Raw genomic sequence first — 27,837 nt, forward strand, 5'->3', positions numbered from 1 at the left:
GACACAGAAAATATTATGATTATTATATTCTGTACATACAAGCACTGTATAGCTATCCACTTGGGGTCTTTGGATACAGAAGCACCTACCAACCTAACACCATAGGGAGATGCATCTGTAATATATTTATTTATTTCATTTATATAGCACCTTACGTCATAAACCTCAAGGTGCTTTACAGAAAACATAATACACACAGCATAATAAAATATGAAAATACGATTAAAAAGATAATAAAAAGAGTATTTAAAATAAAAGAAAATACATTTCCAATCATATTAATAAACAGTAACAGTTAATACTATAATAAAAAGGCCTGTGTATAGAAATACATCTTCAATCCTGAAGATGGCATTTCCGAAATTCACGATTCACGTGAGGGCCATGAAGTTGAGCCGTGGGTGCAGCAGGAGCTTCTATTTTTCTGTCCAGCCCCTGTAATTGGGTGTTGAATATTCATCACCGGTTCTCAAATTCTGAATATATTCTTTACTTTATAATATTTACACTGACTAAACAAACCTGAGAACTAATTGCTTTCAATATAACACCATGCGAAATAATTTACGTATAAATCATCCTCATCCAGCAGATTATATTTTAAAAAGACACAAGCTTTTTAAAATACGTTACTCTGACTAAGCAGAACAATTAGGAACTTCAGTTTTTGTAAAATACATAAATAAAGCTTTGAAAATATGAACTTTAGTGTCGTATTCATAAAACATGCATCCTTAAATGCATAAAAACCTGTGCATATCACACTTCAAAATAGTTGTATTGAACACGATCCCATGGCAAAACAAAATGAATCCATATAAAACACACACACACGCACACTTTGCATATGTAATGTATTAAGATTAGACCAGACGCCAATATTTAAACCCATGCAAGCCAGGGGGAGAGTCGCGGCCGCTGTAAAAGTCCCTGCGTTTGCATTCTCAATGGTGGCTGCTTGAGAGAAAGTAAATAATGCATCTGCTCAAAGTGAAATGGATAACATGGCGGGAGCTCCTAATTTGGTAATATGCATCACCACCGCTGCACCCGCTGGCCGGAGGCTTGACCTCGTTTCACAATTCACTGGACTTGCACGGAGACGCGCTCCCGTTTCATCATGCGAACAGGAGTCCGCTCCAGACTCTCCTTGTTATCAGGAGCAACTCGACCCAAACCCCGCCCGCTTCCCCCAGCCCAGGGGATCAGCACCCAATCAGCACCGCCAGAGAGGCTATTTAAACAACAAGTCCCGGTCTCCGTGTGGCAGCCAGCTGAACAGTATCCCTCCGCCCATGTCAACATTCACAGCCCTTGAGCAGAAGAGCCATCATCATCACCATCATAACAATAACAAGAATAATAATAATAATAATAATAATATAACGAGTAGTATAGCAGTTCGACATCATTCATCATTATCTGATGTAATTAACACAAGCTCATTTATCACATTGGTCCCGCAATGGCCACTGTGTGATTGACACGCACTCTGCCCAGCACTGTGTTTCTTTACACTCTGGAAGAATTGTGTTGTGTCTGTTCATTACTATTTATTTTTACAATAGTGAATTACCGCAAACATTTTTCTTTTAAAGGTAAAACACACAAAGGTATTTTGATTTGCATATTGGAAATGAATGTCAAATTTCCTTCTTAGATTATTATTAGATTATTAGATTATTATTAGATTAAAATTATACAAAAAAACCCCAAACAAATAGATGACGTCAGCTATGCCGCGCCCTCACATTATTACATTATGATAATACACATTTATATCTCTAATAAGGTACGGGAAAATATATCATAAAACTCCAAAATTATATTTCACACACTACAATGCAATTACTTACTTGTACCCCGATCTTATATAAAGTCAAACGTTGCAGGCGACAAATATTGGGATTTATATCCTATTAAAGTAAAATTATTATTATTATTATTATTATTATTTATTATTATTATAGTAACGATATTATCAGCAAGGACACACTAAACAATGGATATTATTTTGACAGGTCTTAATGACAAAATATTATGCTGTAGCAAAACAAAATAATTTGAAGACTGTAAAATTACAAATATGAGTAAGCGGAAATTTCCAGAATATTGGCGAGTAACTGAATGATTTTGCCACAGTATGTTGTTCAAGTTACGATTTTTCTTGAGAAAGAAGAGACTCTGTTGTCCTATTAAATTATTAAAAAAAAAAAAAAAAAAAAAAAAAACCCATCGGTTTATTAGAAGGACTGTGGCCTCTGTAGCTGTGCTGGTCTTCTTGGAGATTGGGGGTCCTTGTCTAGAGGCCGCAGGATGTAATCAGTCATTATGTAAATCCTGCTGGGGCCTTAGCCATGTTCACACACAAAATGCATGACTTATATAACAAAATATATCCAAAAACTATCACACCAAACACACACCAGCATTGTGCATGCACAACTACACTGTCTCACCAAACACACACACACAGCACTGTGCATGCACAACTACACTGTCTCACCAAACACACACACAGCATTGTGCATGCACAACTACACTGTCTCACCAAACACACACACCAGCACTGTGCATGCACAACTACACTGTCTCACCAAACACACACACCAGCACTGTGCATGCACAACTACACTGTCTCACCAAACACACACACCAGCACTGTGCATGCACAACTACACTGTCTCACCAAACACACACACCAGCACTGTGCATGCACAACTACACTGTCTCACCAAACACACACACCAGCACTGTGCATGCACAACTACACTGTCTCACCAAACACACACACCAGCACTGTGCATGCACAACTACACTGTCTCACCAAACACACACACCAGCACTGTGCATGCACAACTACACTGTCTCACCAAACACACACACCAGCACTGTGCATGCACAACTACACTGTCTCACCAAACACACACACACAAGCATTGTGCATGCACAACTACACTGTCTCACCAAACACACACACCAGCATTGTGCATGCACAACTACACTGTCTCACCAAACACACACACAGCACTGTGCATGCACAACTACACTGTCTCACCAAACACACACACCAGCACTGTGCATGCACAACTACACTGTCTCACCAAACACACACACCAGCACTGTGCATGCACAACTACACTGTCTCACCAAACACACACACCAGCACTGTGCATGCACAACTACACTGTCTCACCAAACACACACACCAGCACTGTGCATGCACAGCTACACTGTCTAATGAAAAGACCGCTTTGCACGACATTGGGAAGAGGAAATTACGTTGCTGCCTGAGCCAGGTTGTTTTTTGTTTTTTTTTTTTTTTTTTTTTTTTAAACCAGGGCAGTGGCTGTTTCAAGGAGATCATTTCAAACCAGCACGCAAGTTGTTGGTGCCACGGTTTGAAGGCAGCATCTCCGATTTAAGGCGAGTTTCCGAGCGCGTCGAGTCTTTTTTCAGATGCCTGTCTCCGGGTTTGCCTGGTCGCTGCGGCACTAGTTTTGGAAGCGGAGGTGCACGCTGCCTCATCGCAGATGGGTTTTGGTGTGTGTGTGAGAGAGTGAGTGAGAGGGTGAGTGTGAGTGTGTGAGTGAGTGTTGACGCTGCTTGTTTGAGTAAAGGGAAGACACACCGCTGTAGTCAGAGGACTGAGCGAGGTCCGGATTTTACTGACCCGGTTGCCACCTGTCTTTTCTCCGCATTGGTCGCCGAGCAGCACGATGACCCAGCCCCGGCCCGACGAGTTCATCCCGCCGCCGGAGTGCCCGGTCTTCGAGCCGAGCTGGGAGGAATTTGCCGACCCGTTTGCTTTCATCAACAAGATCCGTCCCATCGCCGAGAAAACGGGCATCTGCAAGGTGCGCCCGCCGCCGGTGAGTGCCGGGGAGGGGGGGACACGCAGAGTGCACACCGGGTACCGGGGACCCCCGAGAGAGCGGCTCCGGGCCGCTCACTTCAGCAAACCCTCGGCGGTTTGAACCCTTTCATTAATTCATTAGAAAGAAAACTTTTCAATATGGCGGCTGTGGGGTTTAAAGGGAAGACGCTCCTTTGTGTGCGGCTGCGATGAGACGAGGCTGCCAGCAACGCTGCCCGGAGAACGGCTTGCAGCGCCCTCCCGGGAAGCAAGCCCCTGCTATTATCAATATTATCATCCTCATCATCGTTATTACTGTGCACGAAAACAACTACGACAGCGTGCACTGCCATCGGGGGGGGGGGGGGGGGGAACTTTTTTTTTTTTTTTTCCTCAGAAAGTGTTAATTTGCGAGTTGACTTAGAATAACAAAAAGAATATGTGGGCAGGATCGCAAACCCGGCGCTTATGTTTCAGCTCAATGTAACAGGAGTCGTAGTAGGTAATAATACAAACAAACAACAGAACAAAAAAACACTTTAAAAAAAAAAAAAATTAAAAGCAAATATTCTTGGCATTCTGCCGTTGGCAGTTGGTGTCGTTATAACTTTTATTGAATAGCATTCGGTTCTGCACACGAGGGTTCATTCTGATGCAGGGGTTATTTTTAAATGTAATTTGATGCATTTAGGTGGTTTTTAGGGTTTTTTTTTGCTTCAAAGGTATCCTGTTAAAGCCCCAGTGCACACATGAAATCATCTTTGGTTGGCTTGCTTCCCCGATGTTATAAACACTGGACACTATAGTAGCAGGTTTTGTTGCTGTTGTGTTCCCCGGTGATAGTGTTTCTAGTTAGGGAGGGTATTGTTGCGGGTGGTTTTCATGTTGAGATCAGATCATTCGATTCTACATCATGGTTTTTTTGTTTGTTTGAGGAAATGCAACGCCTGTTAAATGCAAGGTATCGTTCAGCTGTGTTTAGGGACGCGTATTTGGGGCAGGGAAGTTTAGCAGTTTTGAAGAGCGAGTGTTTTTAGAAGCAGCAGCGAGGCCAAATACACGGAGTAAGTTTACTGCTTCACCTCATTTCCTGCACGGACGGTCTTGGGAAGTAAGACTGAGGTTTGAAGTCCAGAAACAAAAGCAAAAACCTTGTCAAATGTGTCCAAGTGAAAGTATGATGCGATACTCTTTCTCTCTCTCTCTCTCTCTCTCTCTCTCTAAATATAATGTGTATAATAAATGTGTGTGCGTTTTATTTTTTTCAGTCACATACGCTTGGTTGCAGTGTCTTTTTAAACGACGCAATGGCAGGCTGGTCTAGGCTGTAGTTGGTTTTAGTCAGAGGAGAGTTTGGGGGGTTGTGGGTATTAGTATACGTTTTTTTTTTTTTTTTTTTTTTTTTTAAAGAAACTACTAATAATAATAATCTGTTTAATTGAAAAAAAAATATATATATCTTTATACTGTGTACAATATTCGTTACACCTGAAAATATTTTGATTTCCGTATCACTAATTTTGAGAGTAGGGTCTCCCTTACTCAAATAGCGAGCAGTTTGACCGTGCTAATAATTGTGTATGAAGTGTTTGAACGATGCATTGACAATAAACCATCATTTGTGTTTATATAACTTGCATATTAATTGCACCCTTTTTAGCATTTTTAACATTAAAGATATAATACTGTTACATAAATATATTTAACATATTTTAATAAATTGTACACGGTTATGAATTCTTGTTGATTTAAGAACGTATGCAGTCGTGGCAAACATTAAATCGTATTTTTTTATTTTAAAACAGTATAAATGTTATATGTTTTGCTTAGTTTTTCAAACCTTATTCCATATGGTAGATTAATACTCAGTCATACAGTTTTGTGTGATTAATTGCAGCCCCTAATGTTTAGTTTCTGTTGATATTATTTGGATTAATTTTTCCTAAGAAAAAGGAACTTGGGCTATTTCCCCAAAGTGCACATTGAGAAATGCACCTAGGCCTGTGCTGTTGGGTGTTGTCCTCCATGTTGGCTTTGTGGTAAACAGGATCTGTGGAGTGCTCCATCTGGCCATTTTGTGAGTCTATATGGGGATTATTGTGGATCAATTAAGAGCTGGATTTGTTTAGAATTGCATTTATATATGTAGATTTCTCATTAAAGTAAAACACACACGTTACCACTGGCCTAAAATCTGGCAAGTAAAATGTTGATTTTGAATGTAGTCTTTCTATAAATGTGGGTGTCTTCTGTGCTTCCAAACATGGCCACTGTGAAATAATAAAGAAGGGCTATCCTGAGAACAGTAAATGCTTGCCAGTCTGCACCAGCACTTTACCAAACTCTCTTTCAAACAGAGGCATTGTCGTGCCATTTGTGCCTGTGTAATTACTGCCGTTTTGTTCCCCTTTTCTACTCATTTGTTCAGAAGGGGCCTGAATGTTACACACTTATCACCTGGGTGTTTCCTAGCTGTGACAGGCTTGGCTTTGAAGTGCATGCTTTTGCATCTGTGTTCTTTCACTTGTATTCTGGAATGTATTTTTTCTCTAAATAAGAGCGTGTATCAATGGATTCTATGTGTAGCAAAGGTGTGGCTGTTTCTTCTAAAACAGTAACAGGAATCAGCTGTAGACGTGTATATATAAAATCCAAAAAACTGTTATTAATATGTAGGCAAGGTAAATGCTCTGTCAGTATGTGATATCTGCTAAATGTCATTTCACGTGCTGTGTGTTTTAAATAACCTGTTTGAATGGGCAGTCTGTGCATTATATTTCATCATGTGAGTGGTGTCGCTATTCACCCCTTGATGGTCTAACAATGCTTCTCCTTACTGTCTGCTCTGAAACTGTAATAGATCTGCTGTTGAGCATTATCTTCCCTGGACCTCCACAGCCCAGTTGTGCTGCTGCTGCTGCAGCCAGTTCTTTAATGATTACTGTTTTGAAACACACCATGCTGGCTGGGGTTGTTTTCAGACCTTGCACAAGGTGGTAGGTTTTGATGTGGTGTCATGCCATTTGGAGCAAAGTCAGACGGAACACTTGATTTCTGCAGTTTTTGTATGATGGTTTGAAAGTAATTGTGCAATTTTCAGTCTGGGAAATGTGCACCATGTTATATTGTTTGTTTGAAGTGAGTAATTTATAGGGCTTTGTAAAATGAGGCATGTGATGTATACTTACAGGGTACAGCAGGCATGCTAGGAGATGAGTCTTCAGACTCCTTCAGATCTGAGATGAGGTCCAAGGATCTATCCTAGCGAGAGACCCCAAGCAGACCAGGTGCTTTCACATGTACAGGCTCTGGAGTTTAATGAAAGAAAAGCTCTTGTGTGCTGAGTTTGAGTCTGATTTCAGCTGAATCAGTCAGCAGGCAGCGATGCTGCCGCTGCCACAGTGACACTCATTTATCAGTACTGGACTGTTTCAGTGAACAGAATTTTACATGAGGAGTGCGTTACAGCTGCCACCTACTGTGTTAAATACATGTGCGTTTGCTTCAGGTGCTCGGCAGCAGTAAGTGCCTTTGTTTACCCTCAGTTTTAACCCGCTGGGTTGGCTCTTGGATGGAATATGCAGATAGTCTCTGGTTGTTCTGATCCCTGGTTACTGTGATGGCCTCAGTTGAAAACACACAGTTGGCTTGCCATTGTTCTCAGGAGCTGGAGCATGTTTGCAGCAGCACAGTGGAAACGTGCCTGCCTTCGACTGTGCTTACTGGAACTGCTGTGTGGAATTTCCGTACCGCTGCATTTAGTAGTGTAATGGGTAGAGAGGGAGGTCATACCTACAGCACACTTCATTGTCTCTCTTTGAATTTCAGTATGTAATAGAGATAGCTAAACTGGTTCCCAGTCCCCTCTTCATATAAAGACTGAAAAGCCCCAACATTTTGACAAAGGCCCCAGCAGCCGCTGTGCAGCGAATGCCACTTCCTGATGTGATTGTTCAGCTGAAACCCTTGACCACATTTCCAGTACAGAAACACGTACCAAATGGAAACTAAGCCTGCAGCCTCAAAATCGGTCCCATTTAAACACTAACATTGAAGGGTTGAATGCGATACCATTGTTGGTTTTGACATGGTCATACTGCCCATAATCAGGCTTAAACAACAAGAGGCTGGCTTTCGAATGTCTTTCTGATTGAAAGTGTTGTGAAAAAGCAGTTTGTGGAAGGCTGATACCTGGAGGTGTTGCGTCATGTACTGCTGTTTTGTCCTTGGGGCTGGCAGTGTGCACAGTGGTTGCAGTCTTAATGAAGCAATGCTCAGGTTGAATCCCCCAGGTAAGCTTATCTGATCAGCAAGCATCTGTTTTCATGCATTTCTTATAAAGGTGTCCTTCCATTGTACAGGACTTACCCGCACGTTGCTTCTGGCAATTCCTGATCCTGCTGCTGGTTTAGAGGGTGAAACTCATCAAGCTTTTTTTGGTAGCTTAGGAAGCAAAATAGAAATGAAAGGATACCTGGTAATTGTGTTTTGTTTTTCTGGTGGCAGAGTTTCACAGGAAATGCCTACAAAGCTGATAGAAACATGGGCTGATTGGGTAACAGCGTTGTGTGCTTCCTGTCTGCTTTTTTAACATTCCGCTGTGTAGCTTGATCATGTTTCAACACATGCAAGAAATATTTTACTAATTATAATTTATATTCTACTTCTAATGCTGACAAAGCCACCCTTTTCTCTCCCACCTTCTTGCCTCTAGAGCAAGTTCAAGGCTGTACTCCTATCAGCCCAGATGCCACAACCGGAAGTTCAAAGGGTTGCCAGAACTAGTTTTTAGTTAAAAGCCCCCCCTCACCTATCAGTCCCAGATTCGCACAACTAGAAGTTATCAAGTTGATCCCCCCAGGGGTGGATTTTCGTATCTGACTGATTTTAAGTGATCCTAGGAGGGGGGAGGGAGGGAGGGAGGGGGGGGGTCATGTGATCTGTTGGCCCTGTCTTGTGCTCTATTGTCCCTTTCTCTCCTCCCCTACTGCTGAGGGATGGGCTAGGGTTTTAAATTAAATACAAGTTGCAAATTAGAAATGATTTGTACAAAAAAAATAATTCTATACATTAAAGCAGATCTGATCTGCAGTTTTTGTTTTGCTGTATTTGAATGCAGTCTTGCATTACCTGATGCAGTTTTGCTTGCTGAATTGAACCCCAGGTTCATCATACGATGTACATCGTGTAGCTCCCTGTTATCCAAAACCGCTGGAAGGTTGATTTGTATAAACTGGGTGTGTTACTCCATCTGGCTCCTGCTCAGGAAGCAAGGCGTTCAGAGTCAAAAGGCCGGCTGTAAAGTTGCCCTCAGTTGATGGCTGTGTTATTACCCCCCCATGAGTGGTACCATGGCTGTTACAATGTGACAGCCGTGCTAATAGGCTTAGCTGGGAGCCCCAGACTCAGATTCACAATGGGAGAAGATCACATTGTTGTGCGTTTTGTTCCAGGGCTCCGCTAAGCATCCTGCCAGGTTGCTGCCGTTGTATTGCTGGAGGAATAGCATGCTGCATCGTGGTTTATAGAGGAGGTTTCCTTCAGCTCTGTTATGCAAACCCTTGCCTTTTGAAAACACAGAGTGAAAATGAAGCCATGAATATGCAAAGTTAGTGGGGATAGGATGACGCATTTCTTTGACCGCTTCAGCTTTCTACCTTGTTTGGCTGCAGTGGAAAGTCTGTAGCGCTTCGCTGCGTATCGCGGCCTCTTTGATGTTGTGAAATGCCTTAGTGTGCCTGTTTGTAGCAGGTGCTGTGCTGGATTATCTGGTCAGAACACTACATAGCCCACCCAGCAGAGAAATGAAGAGTGAGGTTTTGCTGGCAGTTGGTACGCTTGGGATGGTGGTTTTAATACAGGTTTTGCTATAAATAACAATTGGAGGGTGTTGCAGAGCTCTGCTACTAATAGAAGGAAACTCCATTTTTCTAATTGTTGCTGCAGCTGTGATTAAGGCTGTATTGGCAGCAGCAGCCCTGTTCACCCCACGATTTATTTCATGTGTTCAGTAATTTGTTGCATCAGTAAGACAAGCCACACACCACAACCCCCCTCCCCAAACTACTCTATATAAGGTGTCGACTGTGCCTCAGTAAAACCCTCTATTTCCTAGTATCTGTCATGAATGGTTACACAATTTGATCCTCCAGTTCATTCCTGTGAGTTATTTTGATACTATCCAATATACAAAGCAATGAGGATGGATGATTTCTTTATTCTAAAGTACTCTAGGCTAGGTGTGTATCACAGCTGCTGTTGCTAGGTGTATCCAGGTGGTAGAGCACAGCATAATGTAATCCTGCTGTGCTGGGATCTCTCTAGGCACACTACAGCAGCAGCAATTAGTTAACCTCAGAAGACGCATGCAGCCTTCGTAAAACTCAACGGACTGCTTTGCTTTGTGTGAGTCTGTCCATCTGGAATTCAGTAGACAAGAGCTCCATCTCTTTCTTTTTATGACTGCCAGATGTGAGTAGTTCTGTTTTTATTTTTCAATCTGAAGAGAAGGTATGTGTTCATTGGAATGCTGTCATTAAACCAGTGTGTCTGTGTGTGGTTCCCCTACTCCTGCCACACCCTTCCAGATCCTCACCAGGGCAGGCATATCTGCCCAATCCCCCTGGCAAAGGATCTTGCAGTATTTTGAACCTGTTCTGGAATTTCCTTTAATCATAATAAAAAACAAATATATCATTTGATGTCCATTCAATTAAACAAACGCACTCCTAGTTCATGTGAATTCATTGTTAGCTTTTATTGATTGGCTAACTCTGCCCTCTACCAGTTCACTCCATGCATGCTGTATGGACGCCCAAAGAAAGCTGGATATTCGGTTACTGCGAATCCCATTCATTCTCTTCCCTTCTTGTGCTTTGTTAGGACTGGCAGCCTCCGTTTGCTTGTGATGTTGACAGACTGCACTTCACCCCGCGGATTCAGAGGCTCAATGAATTGGAGGTAACTATTAGCCCTCTATTTAGTACTAGGTGGCTTGGTTTTACAAAATAAATCTTACAATAGGATCCATAGAACTAAAAGCCGAGAAGCCACATACTCCAGCCAGTGTGAAACACCCCTGTGAGCGGTTCATTCTAACAGCTCCGATGATGGCGTTTGGGCAAAACGGTTTCTTATACTTTTACATCAGAAAGTAGCAGTTGGGCCTAACCTTTCTCAAGTGATGAAATACAGGAATTGAAAAATGAAGACACATTCTTTTTGGTTCCTAGCAACATTAAGTCAAACAGAATTGACACTTCTATTTCAGCATCAAGTTTTTCAGAAATAGTGAATGATTGAAATAGTTTGTGTGTCTTATGCTGAAAGTAAATCCAAATGGACCTCTATTTAGAGTGGAGCTGTCTTCCCTACATGCCAGTGGCATGCTCCACAGTTTGTGTTCTTTCATTGCTCTGGATATACAGTACGTCTGCAGTATTGGAAGAGTTATTGCTAAGGACTTTAGCACCTCCATTAAAATGTATTGTTCAGTAAAGTATGCCTCTCTTTAATTTCAATCCTTGTCCAGGCTCAGACCAGAGTTAAACTCAATTTCCTGGATCAGATAGCCAAGTTCTGGGAGCTGCAGGGATGCACGTTAAAAATCCCACATGTGGAAAGAAAGATTCTGGATTTATACCAACTGAATAAGGTAAGCGCTTCAAATGAATTCAAGTGACCCATTTTAAGCTGAGTTTACATACCCTGGGTTGCATGGCTGTTAAGATACTGTTGGCGCTCTGCAATGTTCCGCCTCTGTTTTGCAGTTGGTTGCTGATGAAGGAGGGTTTGACACTGTCTGTAAAGAGAGGAGATGGACCCGAATAGCACTGAAGATGGGATTTGCTCCTGGGAAGGCTGTGGGCTCTCACATTCGCTCCCACTACGAAAGGATTCTGTACCCATACAACCTCTTCCAGTCTGGAGCCAGCCTACTGGTGAGTAATGACAGCTCACTGGGGACCAGTTCCTTTCTCTCTGTCGTTAGGGTGTGTCCTGGTGGTGTAGCCATTGCTGTCTGACAGCCAGGAGAGAGACCCTGGCCTTTGGAGCTTCGCTTGACTTTTGAAACCTCCTTTTTAGAGGTTGCTATAATCGCAACAAAATGTATTAACTTTTGCTTAAAGCTTTTAATGTAAATTTGTATTATGCTGTTGTCGTTCCCATAGATGCACAAGCTTCTGTAACTGTTTAAATGCTATATTTGAATAGAGGGTGATATTCTACTGAAATAGGTCAATAGTTGCAGCAGAGTGCATGTTAAAGCAACAACACATTAACAAGGGAATTCATGTGCTAAACAGATGACTTGAAAGCAGTACACATTAAAGGGGGAGTCGTACCGATAGCTGATATTTAACACAGGTAACTGTAGGAACCACCTTAAAAGTGGAAATGTTGGACAGTTACTGCCCCTATAAAGCTGAGGTACCATGCAGTTAGGCCATTGATTGGTTTAAGGTGACCTCTGCCAATGGGGTCACGTCCGTTTTTGTTTAACTTTCCAAGCTCTCCCTTGCATTAGGCGCCCGAGCCACCTTCCAAACTGATGAGTTTAGTGGCTGTTCCAGCTCTGGATCAGGTACGTTTGCTTCCTAGATGTTAACCCAGAGGGTCTCCTGGCTGAGTGATGGTGCAAGGCTGATTCAGGGCCATTTCACAGCACCTTGACCAGCATTAAGACAGAAGGGATATGCAGATACACTAGATGATGTTGTTTTATCTTTCTCCCCAGCAGTTAGATTATTTAAAGAAGACCTGCCTCTGTGTTTCACTGTATTCTTTTCCCTTTGCCTTATTTTAGTTTGACATTTGATAGTGCAGACCTTGGGGGGCCCATCTTGATCCGTGACTGACCTCACACTCCCTCCCAGCCCTCAGCTAGCACTGTCCCCTAGACAGTTCCTGTGCTTGTCTGTGTTTGTCGTCTCACTGTGTGCTCAGCCCTCTTGTGGTGTCTGTGGTTGAAGAGACACTTTGATCAGCTGCTGTTTTCAGCACCCTTCTCTAATGCTCTCATGCTGCAGTTGGCCTCTTGAAAGGGGGGCTGCATATTCTCAGGGTTACTCAAGAGTGCAGTTTTAAGACCCGGTGTGGCATGAGCCTGGCTTTAACTGGCAGCTTCAATAACATGTTTTATTGCCAGAGAAAATCCCAAACAGATTGGAGCTGGTGGGTTTTGGTTTTTGGGGGGTTTGACCTGGTCAATGTTAAGTTAATAAACGGAGATTTGCATGACAGAAGTGTGAAGTATGTGTTTCAGTTGAAAATTGTATTACCAGAGGATTTGGTATATTATAAACTTAAAGTTGATTTATTAAGCCTTTGTATTGCAAAAAGTTCACTGCATACATTTTAATTGAAAGAGCTGGTCATCCAGACTTAAAGCAAGCCTTATTTTGGTTATCCTAGTCTAAATTGTAATTGTGATTTCAAATTCAAAGCTGATGAGCTAACCATATCATCAGTTAGCTGCTGACCTGATATTAATTAGCAGCATTGCCCATTTTTAATTAATATTCTTTTAATCCTGGTGTGTCTCGGGTTCTTGTTTGTCAGAACGTTTCTAACAGCTGAGGAGTAACCATGCCAACCCAGCTGATTTTGTGTCCTAAATGCCAACAGACACTTCCAGTTTATAAAGCTGGGATGTACTGTCAGACTTGGATTAATTATGAATGGCTGGGCCGCTGTATACAGCCTGGTCACTGGTTGCCTGTCTTCTGGAGCGTTTAGTTTCAACTTGTCTTGGAAATGTGAATGGGAGCTGGTTGCTTTATGTTGAATGTTCTTGCTCTCCTCCCCCCCCCTCAAGTGTGTCCAGAAGCCAATCTTAACAAATGATGCGAAGGACCGAGAATACAAACCCCATGATCTAGCCCAGAGGCAGTCTGTACAGCCCACAGAGACCTGCACTCCAGCCCGCAGATTCAAGCGCATGAGAGCAGAGGTGAGTCCCATTGGTGTAGCCCACTGAGGAGAGCATGCCAGGGGATCACTGCCATGCTTCTGATGCACATTTCAAATGATTTCGTCGTTCCTCAGCTGAAATAGACTGATGTAAAAACACAGATGTATGAGGTTGAGTGAAACCTGCAGTGAGGTTTGTGAGCACTCCAGTGACATTGTACTGTGCAGGACATTTTCATTCGTGATGGGCCTTTGTGTGAATAAACATTTTCCCAGATGGTTGAAGCGTTTCCCCATTGTGTAGGATTTTGTCACAGGTGTGCTAGACTGGTGGTCTATTTCTCCTCTCTCGCTCTTTCCAGGGAGGGTGTATGAAGACTGAACCAGGAGAGCCCTGTGACAACAAGCCCAACCTGAGAAGAAGAATGGGCTCTGTAGTTGTAAAAAGCGAAATGGGTAAGGTTGATGACTTGTGTAAGGAATTGGCTTGGGTCTCGCATGTTTAAGAATACCTTTTATAGACTTCTACACGAGGTAACTGTGTCCTTGTTCAAATTTATCCCAAAAAATAGTTTTGTGATCAATGAAGTCCCTTGTTTCCCCTCCCTAAGCTCCCTAAAGAAATGCTGAAATGCAAGTCAAACCGCATGCTTTCTGCAAAAGTACTGCTTGTTAACTTTCTAGACATCCACAATTTAGCACATCATCCAAAACAAGCCTAATCAATGAGGGGCTTCAAGCCTGAAGGAGAGAGGGATCTATTTCAAGAACAGCTGGGAGTCCTCTGATGTTTCAACAGCAGTGTTGAACAAAGCAAATGACTCTACTGTTAAAATATATCACCAGGTTCCATTTCCAATTCAGCCACTTGCTGAAACATGGCTGTTTAATGGGTTGTGTTTTTGTTTTTCTTACAGAGAAGGATATTCCTGTTACAGTGAAACAGGAACCCGTGGATATTAAGGAGTATGTCACTGAATCTGAGAGAGCCAGGTCGAGGAATAAAAAAACCATCCCGGCAGTGAGTATAGTAAGTGTGGACTCTTTGCTCCACTAGTGTAATGTGGGACTGTGTATCCTGTAAGGTAATAAAGCAGATCTTCTTTTTTTTTTTTAATGCATCTATTAATCAGAAAGGGTTTTTACTGTTTATTCCACACCCAGTGGCTGATGCTCGTCGCGTTGGCTCCCTCGGGGGGGTAATCTGAGAACGGGGACTGTGGATTTTATGTCCCTTTCACACATCCTGCTGTTCTTGGGTCTCTGTGTTTCCTGCCTTGGAAACCTCAGGGCAGCAGTTCCTTCTTATTAGCTGACTCTGAGCTGACTAGTTTGGGTCATTATTGCATTCAATTTGCAAAATGCATATTAATACGTACAACGTTTAAAAAAATAAAATAATCGATCTTGCCTTATATTTGGGTGCATTATTTCTTCAAGGTAGCGTCCTTAATGTATAATTATGAAAGACTAGTAAACTTTGTACATGGAGGTTGTTACCAAAGTAGTACAGGGCCAATCCCACTAAACGAACTGCAACAAAACAGATAAAGAATATTAATGTGAATCCAACTCAAATGTGTATATATAAAGGGTGAAAGAGCACTGTCCATGCATTCTAGTTTGAGAGCCTCTGTAGAAAGGCTGTAGAGGTGGGTCAGGGTGTGCGTGTCATTAAGCACTCTGCACTGGATCTCTAGGAGGTCCTGTATATAAAGAGGTGTGTCAGGGTGTGCGTGTCATTAAGCACTCTGCACTGGATCTCTAGGAGGTCCTGTATATAAAGAGGTGGGTCAGGGTGTGCGTGTCATTAAGCACTCTGCACTGGATCTCTAGGAGGTCCTGTATATAAAGAGGTGGGTCAGGGTGTGCGTGTCATTAAGCACTCTGCACTGGATCTCTAGGAGGTCCTGTATATAAAGAGGTGGGTCAGGGTGTGCGTGTCATTAAGCACTCTGCACTGGATCTCTAGGAAGTCCTGTATATAAAGAGGTGGGTCAGGGTGTGCGTGTCATTAAGCACTCTGCACTGGATCTCTAGGAGGTCCTGTATATAAAGAGGTGGGTCAGGGTGTGCGTGTCATTAAGCACTCTGCACTGGATCTCTAGGAGGTCCTGTATATAAAGAGGTGGGTCAGGGTGTGCGTGTCATTAAGCACTCTGCACTGGATCTCTAGGAGGTCCTGTATATAAAGAGGTGGGTCAGGGTGTGCGTGTCATTAAGCACTCTGCACTGGATCTCTAGGAAGTCCTGTATATAAAGAGGTGTGTCTGGGTGTGCGTGTCATTAAGCACTCTGCACTGGCTCTCTAGGTGGACCTGTATGTTTGCCTGGTCTGTGGCAGTGGCAGTGATGAAGATCGTCTCCTGTTGTGTGATGGCTGTGATGATAGCTACCACACTTTTTGTCTCATTCCACCTCTTCACGATGTCCCTAAGGGAGACTGGAGATGCCCCAAGTGCCTGGCTCAGGTAATAGGATCTGCTTTGTGTTTCTCATTGTCCTAGTTCTGCCTGCTACTGTCTACTGCTCATCTTCACTGTGAGTGACTGACTTTCAGATCAGTGCTTTTTATTCCTGTTGACATTTTAAGCAAAATCTTTTACACATTTAAACACAATCTTTAGGAGTCTAAAGTTAATAGGCATCATTTGAATTCATATTTGAGAAGTCCTTTCAAAGCTGCTCTTGATTAAGATTGATTTTGCTGCTGTGCTTGGTTTTACCAGTTGGTTTCACAAGGTGTATGATAGTAATCTAATATTAGGTACTCTGTTTAGGATTTGTTAAACCCTGTTTGTTTAATAGGAGTGCAGCAAGCCTCAGGAAGCATTTGGCTTTGAGCAGGCATGCAGAGACTACTCGCTGCGTGCCTTTGGAGAAATGGCCGACTCGTTCAAGTCTGACTACTTCAACATGCCAGTTCATGTGAGTATACCTATTTTTAGGAAAGTAAGTAAGCCTTTTGCTTCAACTAGATTTCCACTGTCCAGTCCAATACTTGCACAGTTTAAAAATGTGTTTTATTAGGCAGGGTGAACTGAGCATCTGGTGCCATCTAGAGTGTTGGGTGACTTAGTATGCTGTTCCCTGTCATTCTCCCACTGCAGATTATCAAACTAAACTTGAAACTGGCTTATTACAACTTTCAATACAACAGACTTTTAGGGACTAGCATCACATGAGGCTGTCCGTAAGCAGCATTTCTGTAAAAGCTGAAATAAAAGCAATACAGTTGAAGCATTATACCTAATTATTCTCACACAGGCACCTTCCTAGCCTGCTCTGTTCAGAGGCATAGCCTCTTTTAAAATCCCCTCTCAGCCGAATAGAATAGGGTTCATGTGAAATGACCATTGCATTGTCAGTGCAGGAAAATAACTTGCGCTGCATGTCTGTTGACTTGGGGTGTTTGTGCTCCAGATGGTTCCCACAGAGCTGGTGGAGAAGGAGTTCTGGCGTTTAGTTAGTACTGTTGAGGAAGATGTCACAGTGGAGTATGGAGCTGATATTGCATCCAAGGAGTTTGGCAGCGGATTCCCTGTTCGGGGCGGCCGATTTAAACTGGCTCCACAAGATGAGGTACTGCTTTATTCATCTCGGTGGCCTGTGTGCAGTGATGTACTGATTGTTCTTTGATGTGACTTCTGTTGCACTTTGTCTCTCTACTGAGAGAGTCACATCAAATGCCATGTTTGTAAATGCTTTGCACTCATGAGGAACTTTCGGGAAAGACTTTGGTGTCTCCACCAAACCAAACAGGGCACAACATATATATTAGTGTTTTTATATGTTATGTGAAAGGTAACGAATCCTGTATTTTTCTTCATCTGTATCTTTCAGCAAGGACAGTATTTCTACTGAGTGGGTGGGATGTGTCCTTCGCCATGATAAAGCCAGCTGATAATAAAGTCAGTGGCAGATTTTGGTCCTCTTAGGGCTGGTTTGCCATTTCTATATGTAAAAAAGTTTCTTTAAAGAAACTATTGTGGCCTGAGGTTCAGGATTTCTTTCTATATATAGCTGTTCATATATTAAAATTTGTATCGCTTTAAGACTTAGAAATAAACAACTTTGCATGTTTTTTTGTTCCTTGCAGAATGTAGTGTTTTGTAGTAGGTCAGGAATGTAGGTGTCTAACTGCTGTATAGATTGAGAGATGTCTATGGCTGTGCTGCTTGCTCATGAGTATGAAATGGTTGAATACCTTCAACTTCTTCTTTCTGCAGAGTTACCTAGACTGTGGCTGGAACTTGAACAACATGCCTGTGATGGACCCCTCCGTGCTTACTCACATTACTGCTGATATCTGCGGCATGAAGTTACCCTGGCTGTATGTGGGAATGTGCTTCTCTTCATTCTGCTGGCACATTGAGGACCACTGGAGCTATTCCATTAACTATCTGCACTGGTAAGGGTCTCCCAGCACGTTACAGCAGGATCTGCAACACATTTCATGGAGTGACTGCGTTCCCTTTGTTGTTTTAAACAAGCAAGCGGACTGTAGTGATTTTAAAGGCATGTGATAAAAGCCAGTGTGCCCAGGGGTTAAATGTCAGCTCACCCACTGATTTACTGTGATCCTGGGTAAGGCTCGCTTGCTTTAACCCCTCCCTAGCTGTAAAGCCATGTTAAAGTACATGCTTGAGTGTAACGTGGCCTCCTGTCTTTTTAAGAGAACGCTTGCCATGGAATGCAGCCTCTGCTTGCTGCTTCCTGATCATTTGATCTCCTTTCACCTTGGTGATTTTAGATTCAAGTCCACAATCTGAATGTGTGTCGTTTTGTTATGATGGTGTCTTGTAATTTTTTAATGCTGCTTTCACACATCCACACAGTCGTCTTGACAACTGTTGTACTTATTTATTCCGGGTACCTGCACCTGTGTCGGAAACCTCTTAATATTGTACAAGTCTATTTATTCTCTTTCTGGGGTTGTTATGCAGGGGGGAGCCAAAAACATGGTATGGAGCCCCAGGGTATGCTGCAGAGCAGCTGGAGAATGTGATGAAGAAACTGGCTCCAGAACTGTTTGAATCCCAGCCCGACCTGTTACACCAGCTTGTAACAATCATGAACCCAAACACCCTGATGAGCCATGGCGTTCCAGTATGTACCTGCCTTTTCCGCATCACGAAGCACAGACACAGACTGTTCTACTTTGAGAATTTCAAAGATCAAATATCAAGGACATTCTAGTTCTGGGAAGACCTTCTCAGACCGCCTTCAAACGTCTAGAATTAGTCCTTCAAATTTGTGTGCTTTCACAGATTCTGATCAACACTAATCTTGGAGTACCTTGCCTAAGCTAACAGATAAACCGAGATTAGTGTTCATCTGGGTCAGTGAAGCTAGACATTGGTTTAAAGTTACTGTTGAAGCAATTACATCAGTGTTGCACTGTTTTCATTCTTATTTGTTTTAGGGTAGCATGTGATGACATTCACTTAAGACTTGGTGACGCTGGTATTTTTCAAGGGCCTTTTTTTGTATGTTGGCTTTATTTGAATTCTGTGATTCCTTGCAGATTTATCGCACTAATCAGTGTGCTGGAGAATTCGTGGTCACCTTTCCCAGAGCCTACCACAGTGGCTTTAATCAGGGTTTCAATTTTGCAGAGGCTGTGAATTTCTGCACCATGGACTGGGTAAGCGAAGGGAAACCAAATGCGTTTCACATGGGGTATTTTGGCTAATTTAAGAAAACAGCTGTTGCTAAAGGATTTTATAAGTGGCGCTTCCCTGCCAGGTACAGCATTCCAGTAGAAACCAGTACAGTGTCTCCTCAGTCACTAGCAGCATCCAAAACACACTGTCCATTTGGCTGTGGATATGTTGGCTTGGTTAAATGTCTTTGAGCAGTTTAATGAGATGCAGCAAGCTCTTTCAGGAGACGTTCTTGTTAGGGTTTTGTCAGTACGGTGTTCTGAAGCATGGCTCTTGGTAATCCCCTCCTCTGGTCTGTACACTCCAGTCTAGCTTTCCTTTCTCTTTCCAGGTCCCGCTGGGTCGTCAGTGCATTGACCATTACCGTCTCCTGAATCGATATTGTGTGTTCTCCCATGATGAGATGATCTGTAAAATTGCTGCCAAAGCAGATGGGCTGGACGTTGTTTTGGCTTCCATTGTCCAGAAGGACATGGCGGTGATGATCAGGGAGGAGAAGAATCTGCGAGAGGCAGTGAGGAGAATGGTTAGTGTGTTTGAGGAGCATGTTGTGGGGTTTAGGATTTCTGAATCTCTGTGCAGACATGGGTTTTTCATGGTGGAATATTCTCTCCAAATTGAATTGAAATTATTTAGAACTAGCTGGGAAACAAACATTTTTTTTAAAATAAATCCACAAAAAATGAAAGCAGTTTTAAACCATCTTTTGAAGGGTGGGTACTGTGAATGCACTGCCCAGACATTTATCAAAGTGTAAGTTTTTACAGTAATTCTTTCCCCTGTTTCAGGGCGTGATTGACTCGGAGCGGATGGAATATGATCTTCTCCCTGATGAAGAGCGCCAGTGTGTCAAGTGCAGGACTACTTGCTACCTGTCTGCCCTGACTTGCCCGTGCAGCCCCGGAGTGCTGGTGTGTCTCTACCATATCCGGGATCTCTGCTTCTGTCCAGTACAGAACTACACACTCAAGTAAGAGACCAAAAGCACTGCTTTCCTTGCATTCTGAGATCTGTTCCATTGATGTCCTTCTTTCTGTGGATTGATGGTCACTTTTACAATGTCAGTGTGCTGTCCTCTCTCTTGCAGGTATAGATTTGCACTGGAAGACCTGTATCCAATGATGAATGCAGTAAAGCTGCGTGCAGAATCCTACGATGACTGGGCCGCTCATGTAAATGACATTCTTGAAGCTAAAGTGGACAAAAAGAGGAGTAAGTTTGTAAACCATTGGTTGCAATTGAATCCAGCCCAGCCCAGCCTTACTGGTTTGAAGCCGCTGAGTAAAAACTGCTCACTTGGGTTATGTGTCTTTGTGATTGACAGGTCTGTCTGAGTTTCAAGCGTTGATAGAAGAATCTGAAAGGAAAACATTTCCAGACAATGATCTTCTTCGCAGTTTACGTTTGATGACCCAGGATGCAGAGAAATGTGCTTCAGTGGCACAGCAACTGCTGAATGGGAAAAGACAAACCAGGTAAGCTGTGTCTTTGAAGAGATAGATATGAGCTTCTCAATCATATCTCTGTCACAATCGCCTAGATGCATCTAAAAGCCATCATCCTTTGTGGTGGAGCTCAGAGTATCTACCTCTACTACTTATGGCAGGGTTGGCCAAAGTTGGTCCTTCCATCCTGGTCTTTGGTCCAGCTCTGTTCTAAACCTCCATCCAGACCTGGAAGTAGTTGATTGATATCATTTACCTGATAAGCCTAAGTGGAATATATGCGTTTCATGTGATTTGTGGTTCATAAGTGTTGAGGCTTAATCTGTGTCTGGGCATTTTAGGTATCGCTCTGGCGGAGGCAAGTTCCAGAATCAGCTGAAGGTGGATGAACTTCGTTCTTTTGTCAGACAGCTGTACAGTTTGCCATGCAGCATCAGCCAGGCCCCCTTACTAAAGGTGAGTCATTAAAAATAGAAACTACAGCTTTTGATCTCCACAAGGTATTTCTGCTGCAAAATAAATTATGCTGTCCCTTCCAGATGTTCGATTTGACTAAGTTTATAAACACTAAACTCATGCAAAGTCTACCTACAAGCTAATTGTCGTTCACATGTGTCAGGGAAAGAATGGCACAGCTAGGGCTCGAGGTTCATCCTGTAAGGGTGCTGGTTCATTAAAGATCTGCTTGTCTTCAGAGCCTTCTGAACCGCGCAGAGGATTTCCAGCAGCACAGCCAGAAGGTCTTGTCTGAGGAGCAGCCCCGGGCTGCTGACATTCAGAAGCTGCTGGATGTCAGCTTTGACTTCGACGTGGAGCTGCCTGAGCTGCCAGTCCTGCGGGGGAGGCTGGAGCAGGCTCACTGGCTGGAGGAGGTGCAGCACGCCTCCTCGGAGCCCAACGCCCTGTCCTTGGATGACATGAGGAGGCTGATTGACCTGGGAGTGGGACTGAGCCCTCACCCGTCAGTGGAGAAGGCAATGGCCCGCCTTCAGGAGCTGCTGACTGTCTCTGAACACTGGGAGGACAAAGCCAAGAGCCTGATTAAAGCAAGGTAACAAATAAACAAACTGCAAAGGGTTGAATATATTCATTACACCAGATTTCACCAACATATTTAGAAGTCCAGTTACCTACCCAAAAGCAATTTGGTCTTTAAATGAACCAGATCTAAGTACTGCGAGATGTGTCGAGAACAAAAACACATCTCGACCTTGAGCTCTATGAAGTTCAATTGTTGGGGTCTGTATGGTCTTAAGCAGATAAGCCCTTGAATCTTTAAGAACATCTGTATTGTTTTCAGCGACTGGTTTCACAGATCCTGATTTTTAGTGCTCATCTTAGGCTAGCTCATGTTAATGTAGGTAATGTGTACTCCAATAAGCCCCTGTCCCATGAATTTCAAGTCGAAGAAACTTTTTTAAATGGGCACAGCTAGTACAGTGAATTGAAGTGTAATTTTCAGCCATCGCTGCTAGAGTGATGGGGGCGACTGTTATCGCAGCTACAGCTTTTGAAACAATGTGCAGTATCTGGGGAGAAAAGACTGACGTATATTTTATTAAAAGCTGCTTTAAAAAGTGACAGTCATTGTTGTACGGAGAGAAGTGCAGGGCAGCATTTAGAATTCAGAGGGGCTTCCTGAGAGATTAACTGGGTAAAACGATTGGGGGATTTGTGCTGGCTTCTTGTCAAAACATTTCACACGCAGCAGTCTGGAGGTCTTAATGGTACAGCTGTACTGTAGTTGTGGTAATGGCAGTGTGTTTAAATGTGGCTCATGAGCCTGAGAGATTGATATCCTCTCTGCCCTTAACTATTTAGCAGTATGTTTAAGAGGGACTTTGTCATTTGATTTGTCGTTGTTTGTGTATTTTATTAAGACAGCACTGCAGGCCTTATATTGGCCTTTTGGCTTCATTGTGTGTTATCAGTAATATTAGCAGTACAAAGTTCACCCAGCCTCTCCCTATGCACTGCTCATGTACATTCCCACAACCTTACTACGCTCCAGTATATTGACTCATCTCTGGTTTCTGATTGGGAGTAGCAGGTGCTCTAGTCCTAACCAAGCTGTCTTCTTTTTCTAAGACCCCATCATACTCTTGAGACTCTGGCAGCAGCTGTTCAGGAAGTGGATGGTATCCCTGCTTATCTCCCGAACTGTGTGGTTCTCAAAGATTCTGTCAAGAGGGCTAGAGAGTGGCTGCTGGAGGTAGAAGCACTTCAGGTGGGCAATTCAAAACGTGCAGCGAATACTTCACCACAGTGCCATTTTGCTGTAATCTGTGTACCCTAAACAGATTTGTGCTGTTTCTCTCACTAGCACGGTGGCCGTGTGCCTGTCCTGGAGACTCTCTCGGAGCTGGTATTGAGAGGCCGAGCTATTCCTGTGCAGCTGGACCCCCTGTCAAGACTGGAGTCGCTCGTCGCTGAGGTCCAGGCATGGAAAGAGTGTGCAGCTAAAACCTTTCTGATGAAGAACTCTCCCTACTCTCTTCTGGAGGTAAGCAGTCTGACCTGAAAGGAGACAGCAGGCTCTGACAGGCAACAAAAAAGAATCCCAGTCTCACTGCTGTTTAGAAAGAGGGTACATTAAAAAGAACAGCGGTTTAAACCTGTTTTTTCATGGGCAGTTATATATACTGCAGGTGAGGTGGTGGTCGCTGAAATATCTCAAATAATGCATCTGCTACTCCACACAACACTGCACCTCAGCTTCATATTTATCAGTTCTGAAGACTTGCAAAGGGGAGCATGTTACAATAACATTGTATAATAAATATGATTTACCATTTTCAAAAATGTGCTATTTCTCTGTTGGTGTCCGGTGCACCTTTTTATGATAAAATGTGTTTTTTTTTTGTGTTTTTGTTTTTTCCAGGTGTTGTGTCCCAGGTGTGAAGTTGGAATGGGGGGTTTCAAAAGAAAAACAAAAAAGGCAAAGGAGCCAGTGCAGTGCACAAAGAAGAAAACGACAAAACTGGAGAGTGTGTGTGATGTGGAGAGAGCCCTGTCTGAGAGCAAGGACTCTGCATCTGCAGTGAGTACACTGACCTGTACAGACAGCCGCTGGACCAGAGAATACTCTGGAGCTAAAATCATTCAGGAAATCGAGCGCTGGGCCTGGAATTTAAGAACCCTTCACACACAAGACTTCATGGGATGCATTTTACAAAGAGAGAGACATGTTGGTTTAGGCTGCTCCCATGGCAGCTCATTGTATAACTGCATCTTCTGGAATCTGAAATTTGCTGCTAACGAATCAAGTTTAAACCACAGTGTTCTCTGATGTATTTGTGACGGATCTTTCTTGTTTCTCACCCTATCAGATGGCCACTCTTGCTGAGGTTCGGTTAAAGGAAATGGAAGCGCTCAGTTCCCTCAGAGCTGCGAATGAAGCCAAGTTGCTCCCCAGTGCAGACTGTGTGGAACTGAAAGTGTGTGTGTGTCAGACAGCCCCCGCTGGCGCCATGCTACAGTGTGAACTTTGCAGGGACGCGTTCCACAGCGCGTGTGTCCCCAGCAGCCAGAAAGGGGCCCAGGTGTGGCTCTGCCCTACGTGTCAGCGCTCAGACAAGCCCCCTTTAGAGAAGGTCCTGCCCCTTCTGGCTGCTCTACAGCGCATTCGCGTGCGACTGCCAGAAGGGGACGCTCTGCGCTACGTGATTGAACGGACTGTGAACTGGCAGAACAGAGCCAAGCAGATCTGCACCTCGTTACAGGAGAGGGTGGGGATTCAACCAGCACACCACCGATGGCAAGGGACAGCGCCTCTCGCTGCTGGAAACACAAAGGTAGGGCCCCCGATTCTGTGGATACACAGTCTGAAGTAACTGCATTACTCTGATCACCAGTTTTAAACTGCAAGTGTTCATTACTTGTGTATGTAATGCTGTAACAGTGTGCTTTGTGACATTTCTAATTATGTTGTATTAAACTATATATTTTGTCTTGGTTGTCTCGTTCCCTTTTTTTTCTTTATGGATAATCTGTTTGCTGTTGTCGCCTCCAGTGCCCCAGTGATGCACCATTGAGCTCTGTACAGGAGTGGAACAAGACTGGACAGCCCCAGACTGCCTTTTATACTGAACAGAGGTGCATTCCTCTCCAGGGTTAGTGACTGCTTTCGTTTTGCCACACTGGAATGACTGCATGTTTTAGCTGTGTTTGGGGGTGTGTAACACTTCAGTTCTTGATTGGCTTTGTGACAAAAAAAAAAATGTATTCCTTTTTATTTGGTTTCATCTTTTTAAAATAGAAACCTGTGCAAAGAGCACTATATGGGTTGCATATCATTTGGAATGCAGTGGTAGAAGGCAGTTTGGTTTCTTCTGTGCTGGTCTCTCATCTCTCTTCCCCTTCTGTTCAGGTCTGAGTCCTGATCAGGAGGAGCTGATGGTGGAAGCGCTGCTCCTGCAGGTCTCCTTGCCAGAAATCCAGCAGCTCTACCAGATCTTGCAGGCAGGACTGCATTCTCAGCAGAACACAGATCATACCTCCCCAGCGGGGCCCGACTGTGAAACGGCAGGAGCCAGGCAGCAGAACTGTCAGGGAAAGAGCCCGTCACGCAGCGAGGTACTGAGTATCCAGCCCTGTAGTGAAACAAGCTAATGCTGAACTACTTGTCATTCACTGTATGTTTAGTCATGTTGAATACCCCTGACTGGGTATATAGTGAAGGCAACCAGATCTAAATGGGGCTTGAATTTGCACCTACGTCCAGCGGCGAGGAAACGTTTTGTAGGCATAGGATAACACAACATCACTTGGGTTAGTATCTATAGCTCTCCAGGCTTTAATGAAACTTTACATCTGTTCCAGTGTAGGAGATTCATTTTCTAGACCTGGCTGACTGAGGTATCTTCCATGGTTTATTTTCCCCCATGCTGTGGCTGTAGGTCATGTCAGCCTCCTACTTCTTGTTTCCTGATGCCTGCAGTGTGCTGGCTGTATTCCTGTCGGGAGGTGGGGGGGTTGGGGTGTATGTAGGTTTCTGATTATGCTGTGTTTTATTCAGAATGGATGCTGCAGTCCTAAAAAGGAAACAGCAAATACAGTGGAGAGGAAACAGAAGAGGCGCAGGGACAGGGAGAGGGAGGTCCGGGCCAGCGAGAAGAGGGCGAGGAAGCCCAGCACGCCCCTAAAGAAACTCAAGCTGAACAAGGAGAAATCGAAGGAGGTTCACAGCGGTAGCAAGCCTGGGAGAGAGCTGCAGAGGCAGAGCGACTCCCCATCCCTGCTGTCAGATCTCTCCTACTCGGACGACTCTGAGGAGGACATCGCTGTCTGTCCTGCTGTGAAGTGCCAGCAGCCAGAGGGAGACGAGGTCAGTGTTCAGCTTTGCGTTATCCATTTCTCTCAAACATCTACTGTGCATTGATTCACAACATCAAATGGGTCCAGTTTTGTTGTTAATCTTGGATGTGGATCCCAGTCAGTCCAGAAACAGTTATGCTATATTCTAGGCTGCTCAATATGAGCTTGAACTCGGCAGTGAGGAATCTGATCTCATTTGGGTCATGATTAAACCAAACTCTGGCCTGTGTTGTTAATCAACAGGACAGCATCTGGGCAGGGGTGTGGTGTTTTTTGTTGACTTTGCAGGATCTATCAGAAACCACAAACTTCAATATTTTGGTTTGTTTTTCAATGTGTGAAGATCCAGGAATTCCATTATACAGTTATTTAACTGTTGACATTGAAGTACTCTAATGGCATTAAACATTTGTGATCCTAATACAGTGTAGTCTTGCTTTATGATTTGGCAAGTCACAGATGCACAGGTGAGCCACGTTTGCAGTAGACGGTACAGTAGAGATACAGTACTGTGAATATACATGGGAAATGATTCCCAGCTGACTGCTCATTGTGTGTTTCTCCAGGTGGACTGGGTCCAGTGCGATGGCAGTTGTAACCAGTGGTTCCATCAGATCTGTGTGGGCGTCTCGGCTGAACTGGCTGAGAAGGAGGACTATATTTGTGTCCACTGTACTGTAAATGATGAGCAGAGCAGAAAGTACATGACGGGATGAAGCTTTAAAACAGTGAAGACTACCAGTTCCTCACGAGCCACAGGACTGGGTGTGCAACTGAACCTCCTCCCCTATAAACGGTGCTACTTCACAGGATCCTTCTCCACAACTTTTACACTCTTTGGTCACTTTTGTATTTTTGATTTCTCTCTTCCTCCTATGAGCTGTTTGTCGTTGTCTAACGTTGCAGGATGCTGACTGTGTGGCAGGGGTTTCCTTCCCATTGGCGAATGAATTTATAAATGAAGCACCTTTTTTGAAGAACAACATTAATTTTCATACCTCTCTGGGATTTTCTTGCATGTTGGGTGCAGAGAATCTTTCACCAAAAAAAAATATGAAATCCAAACAAGAGAATCTTATTTTTGGAAGCCCACTGCGTAATACAAGCGTCTGGATATAAATTTTTTTTGTTAAGTTTTTTTTTGTAGGTTTAGGTTTATTTATCTGAGCAATAAGTGGGCTGTGTCTGAGTTCAGTGGCTTGCAATCTCTTCTGAACTGTGTGCTGGTGCTTTAGCATTGATTGATGTACAGAACCCTTTCTGTTAGACGGTGGGGTCACACGGATGGACTAGTGGCGTAGCAAACACAAAGACCCTTGTAAAGGAACTTCCACAGCTGTGTTTTGGCTTTCTTTTGGGGTAGTTTGTTTCAAGTGATGCAGTTTATATTGTGAAATAAAACCCTTTCTGTTTTTTTTTTTTTTTTTTTTTTTTTTTGGTGTGTTGTGTATGAATCTTTCATTTTCTGTGCTGTTGCACACATTTTATAAATTCATGATTTGGTACTCCTATGACGCACAGGGTGCCCTCTCCTCAGCTACACTGCGTGCAGGTGACACTTGAGATGGTTCAATAGTCAGCTGTGATGCTGAGTTCAGCCTTCTTTTAAATGAGTAACTAAAGGGCACAGTGTGGGGCTTTT

General features: G+C 43.5%; 1 protein-coding gene across 4 annotated transcripts; it reads left to right on the forward strand.

Annotated features, from left to right (window-relative positions):
* The first annotated feature begins 3,542 nt into the window (after positions 1 to 3,542).
* On the forward strand, positions 3,543 to 26,921 carry LOC121299640 (lysine-specific demethylase 5B-like). Of its 4 annotated transcripts, none has more exons than XM_041227505.1 (28): positions 3,543 to 3,872; positions 10,739 to 10,816; positions 11,388 to 11,510; positions 11,626 to 11,796; positions 12,384 to 12,440; positions 13,674 to 13,808; positions 14,131 to 14,224; positions 14,686 to 14,798; positions 16,081 to 16,239; positions 16,577 to 16,696; positions 17,192 to 17,350; positions 17,998 to 18,179; positions 18,715 to 18,877; positions 19,296 to 19,415; positions 19,766 to 19,960; positions 20,223 to 20,404; positions 20,522 to 20,646; positions 20,759 to 20,909; positions 21,221 to 21,335; positions 21,575 to 21,930; positions 22,968 to 23,106; positions 23,203 to 23,382; positions 23,761 to 23,919; positions 24,209 to 24,673; positions 24,892 to 24,991; positions 25,249 to 25,454; positions 25,897 to 26,205; positions 26,762 to 26,921. In XM_041227505.1, exons 1-28 carry the CDS (start codon positions 3,720 to 3,722, stop codon positions 26,909 to 26,911), a joined length of 4,659 nt encoding a protein of 1,552 aa, XP_041083439.1. In that variant the 5' UTR covers positions 3,543 to 3,719; the 3' UTR covers positions 26,912 to 26,921. The 4 variants fall into 4 exon arrangements, with proteins under 4 accessions (XP_041083439.1, XP_041083440.1, XP_041083441.1 ...); XM_041227506.1 differs by having other exon boundaries at positions 14,686 to 14,789; XM_041227507.1 differs by lacking the exon at positions 12,384 to 12,440.
* Positions 26,922 to 27,837: the final 916 nt, after the last annotated feature.

This window comes from Polyodon spathula, chromosome 25, assembly GCF_017654505.1.
Source record: "Polyodon spathula isolate WHYD16114869_AA chromosome 25, ASM1765450v1, whole genome shotgun sequence".
In the NCBI taxonomy this organism is placed as follows: Eukaryota; Metazoa; Chordata; class Actinopteri; order Acipenseriformes; family Polyodontidae; genus Polyodon; species Polyodon spathula.

Coding starts and splice junctions, on each gene's coding strand:
- LOC121299640 (XM_041227505.1), top strand. CDS start 3,720: ATGACCCAGCCCCGGCCCGACGAGTTCATCCCGCCGCCGGAGTGCCCG. Junction 20,647..20,758: donor TAAAGTGGACAAAAAGAGGA/GTAAGTTTGTAA, acceptor TGTGATTGACAG/GTCTGTCTGAGTTTCAAGCG. Junction 26,206..26,761: donor AGCAGCCAGAGGGAGACGAG/GTCAGTGTTCAG, acceptor GTGTTTCTCCAG/GTGGACTGGGTCCAGTGCGA.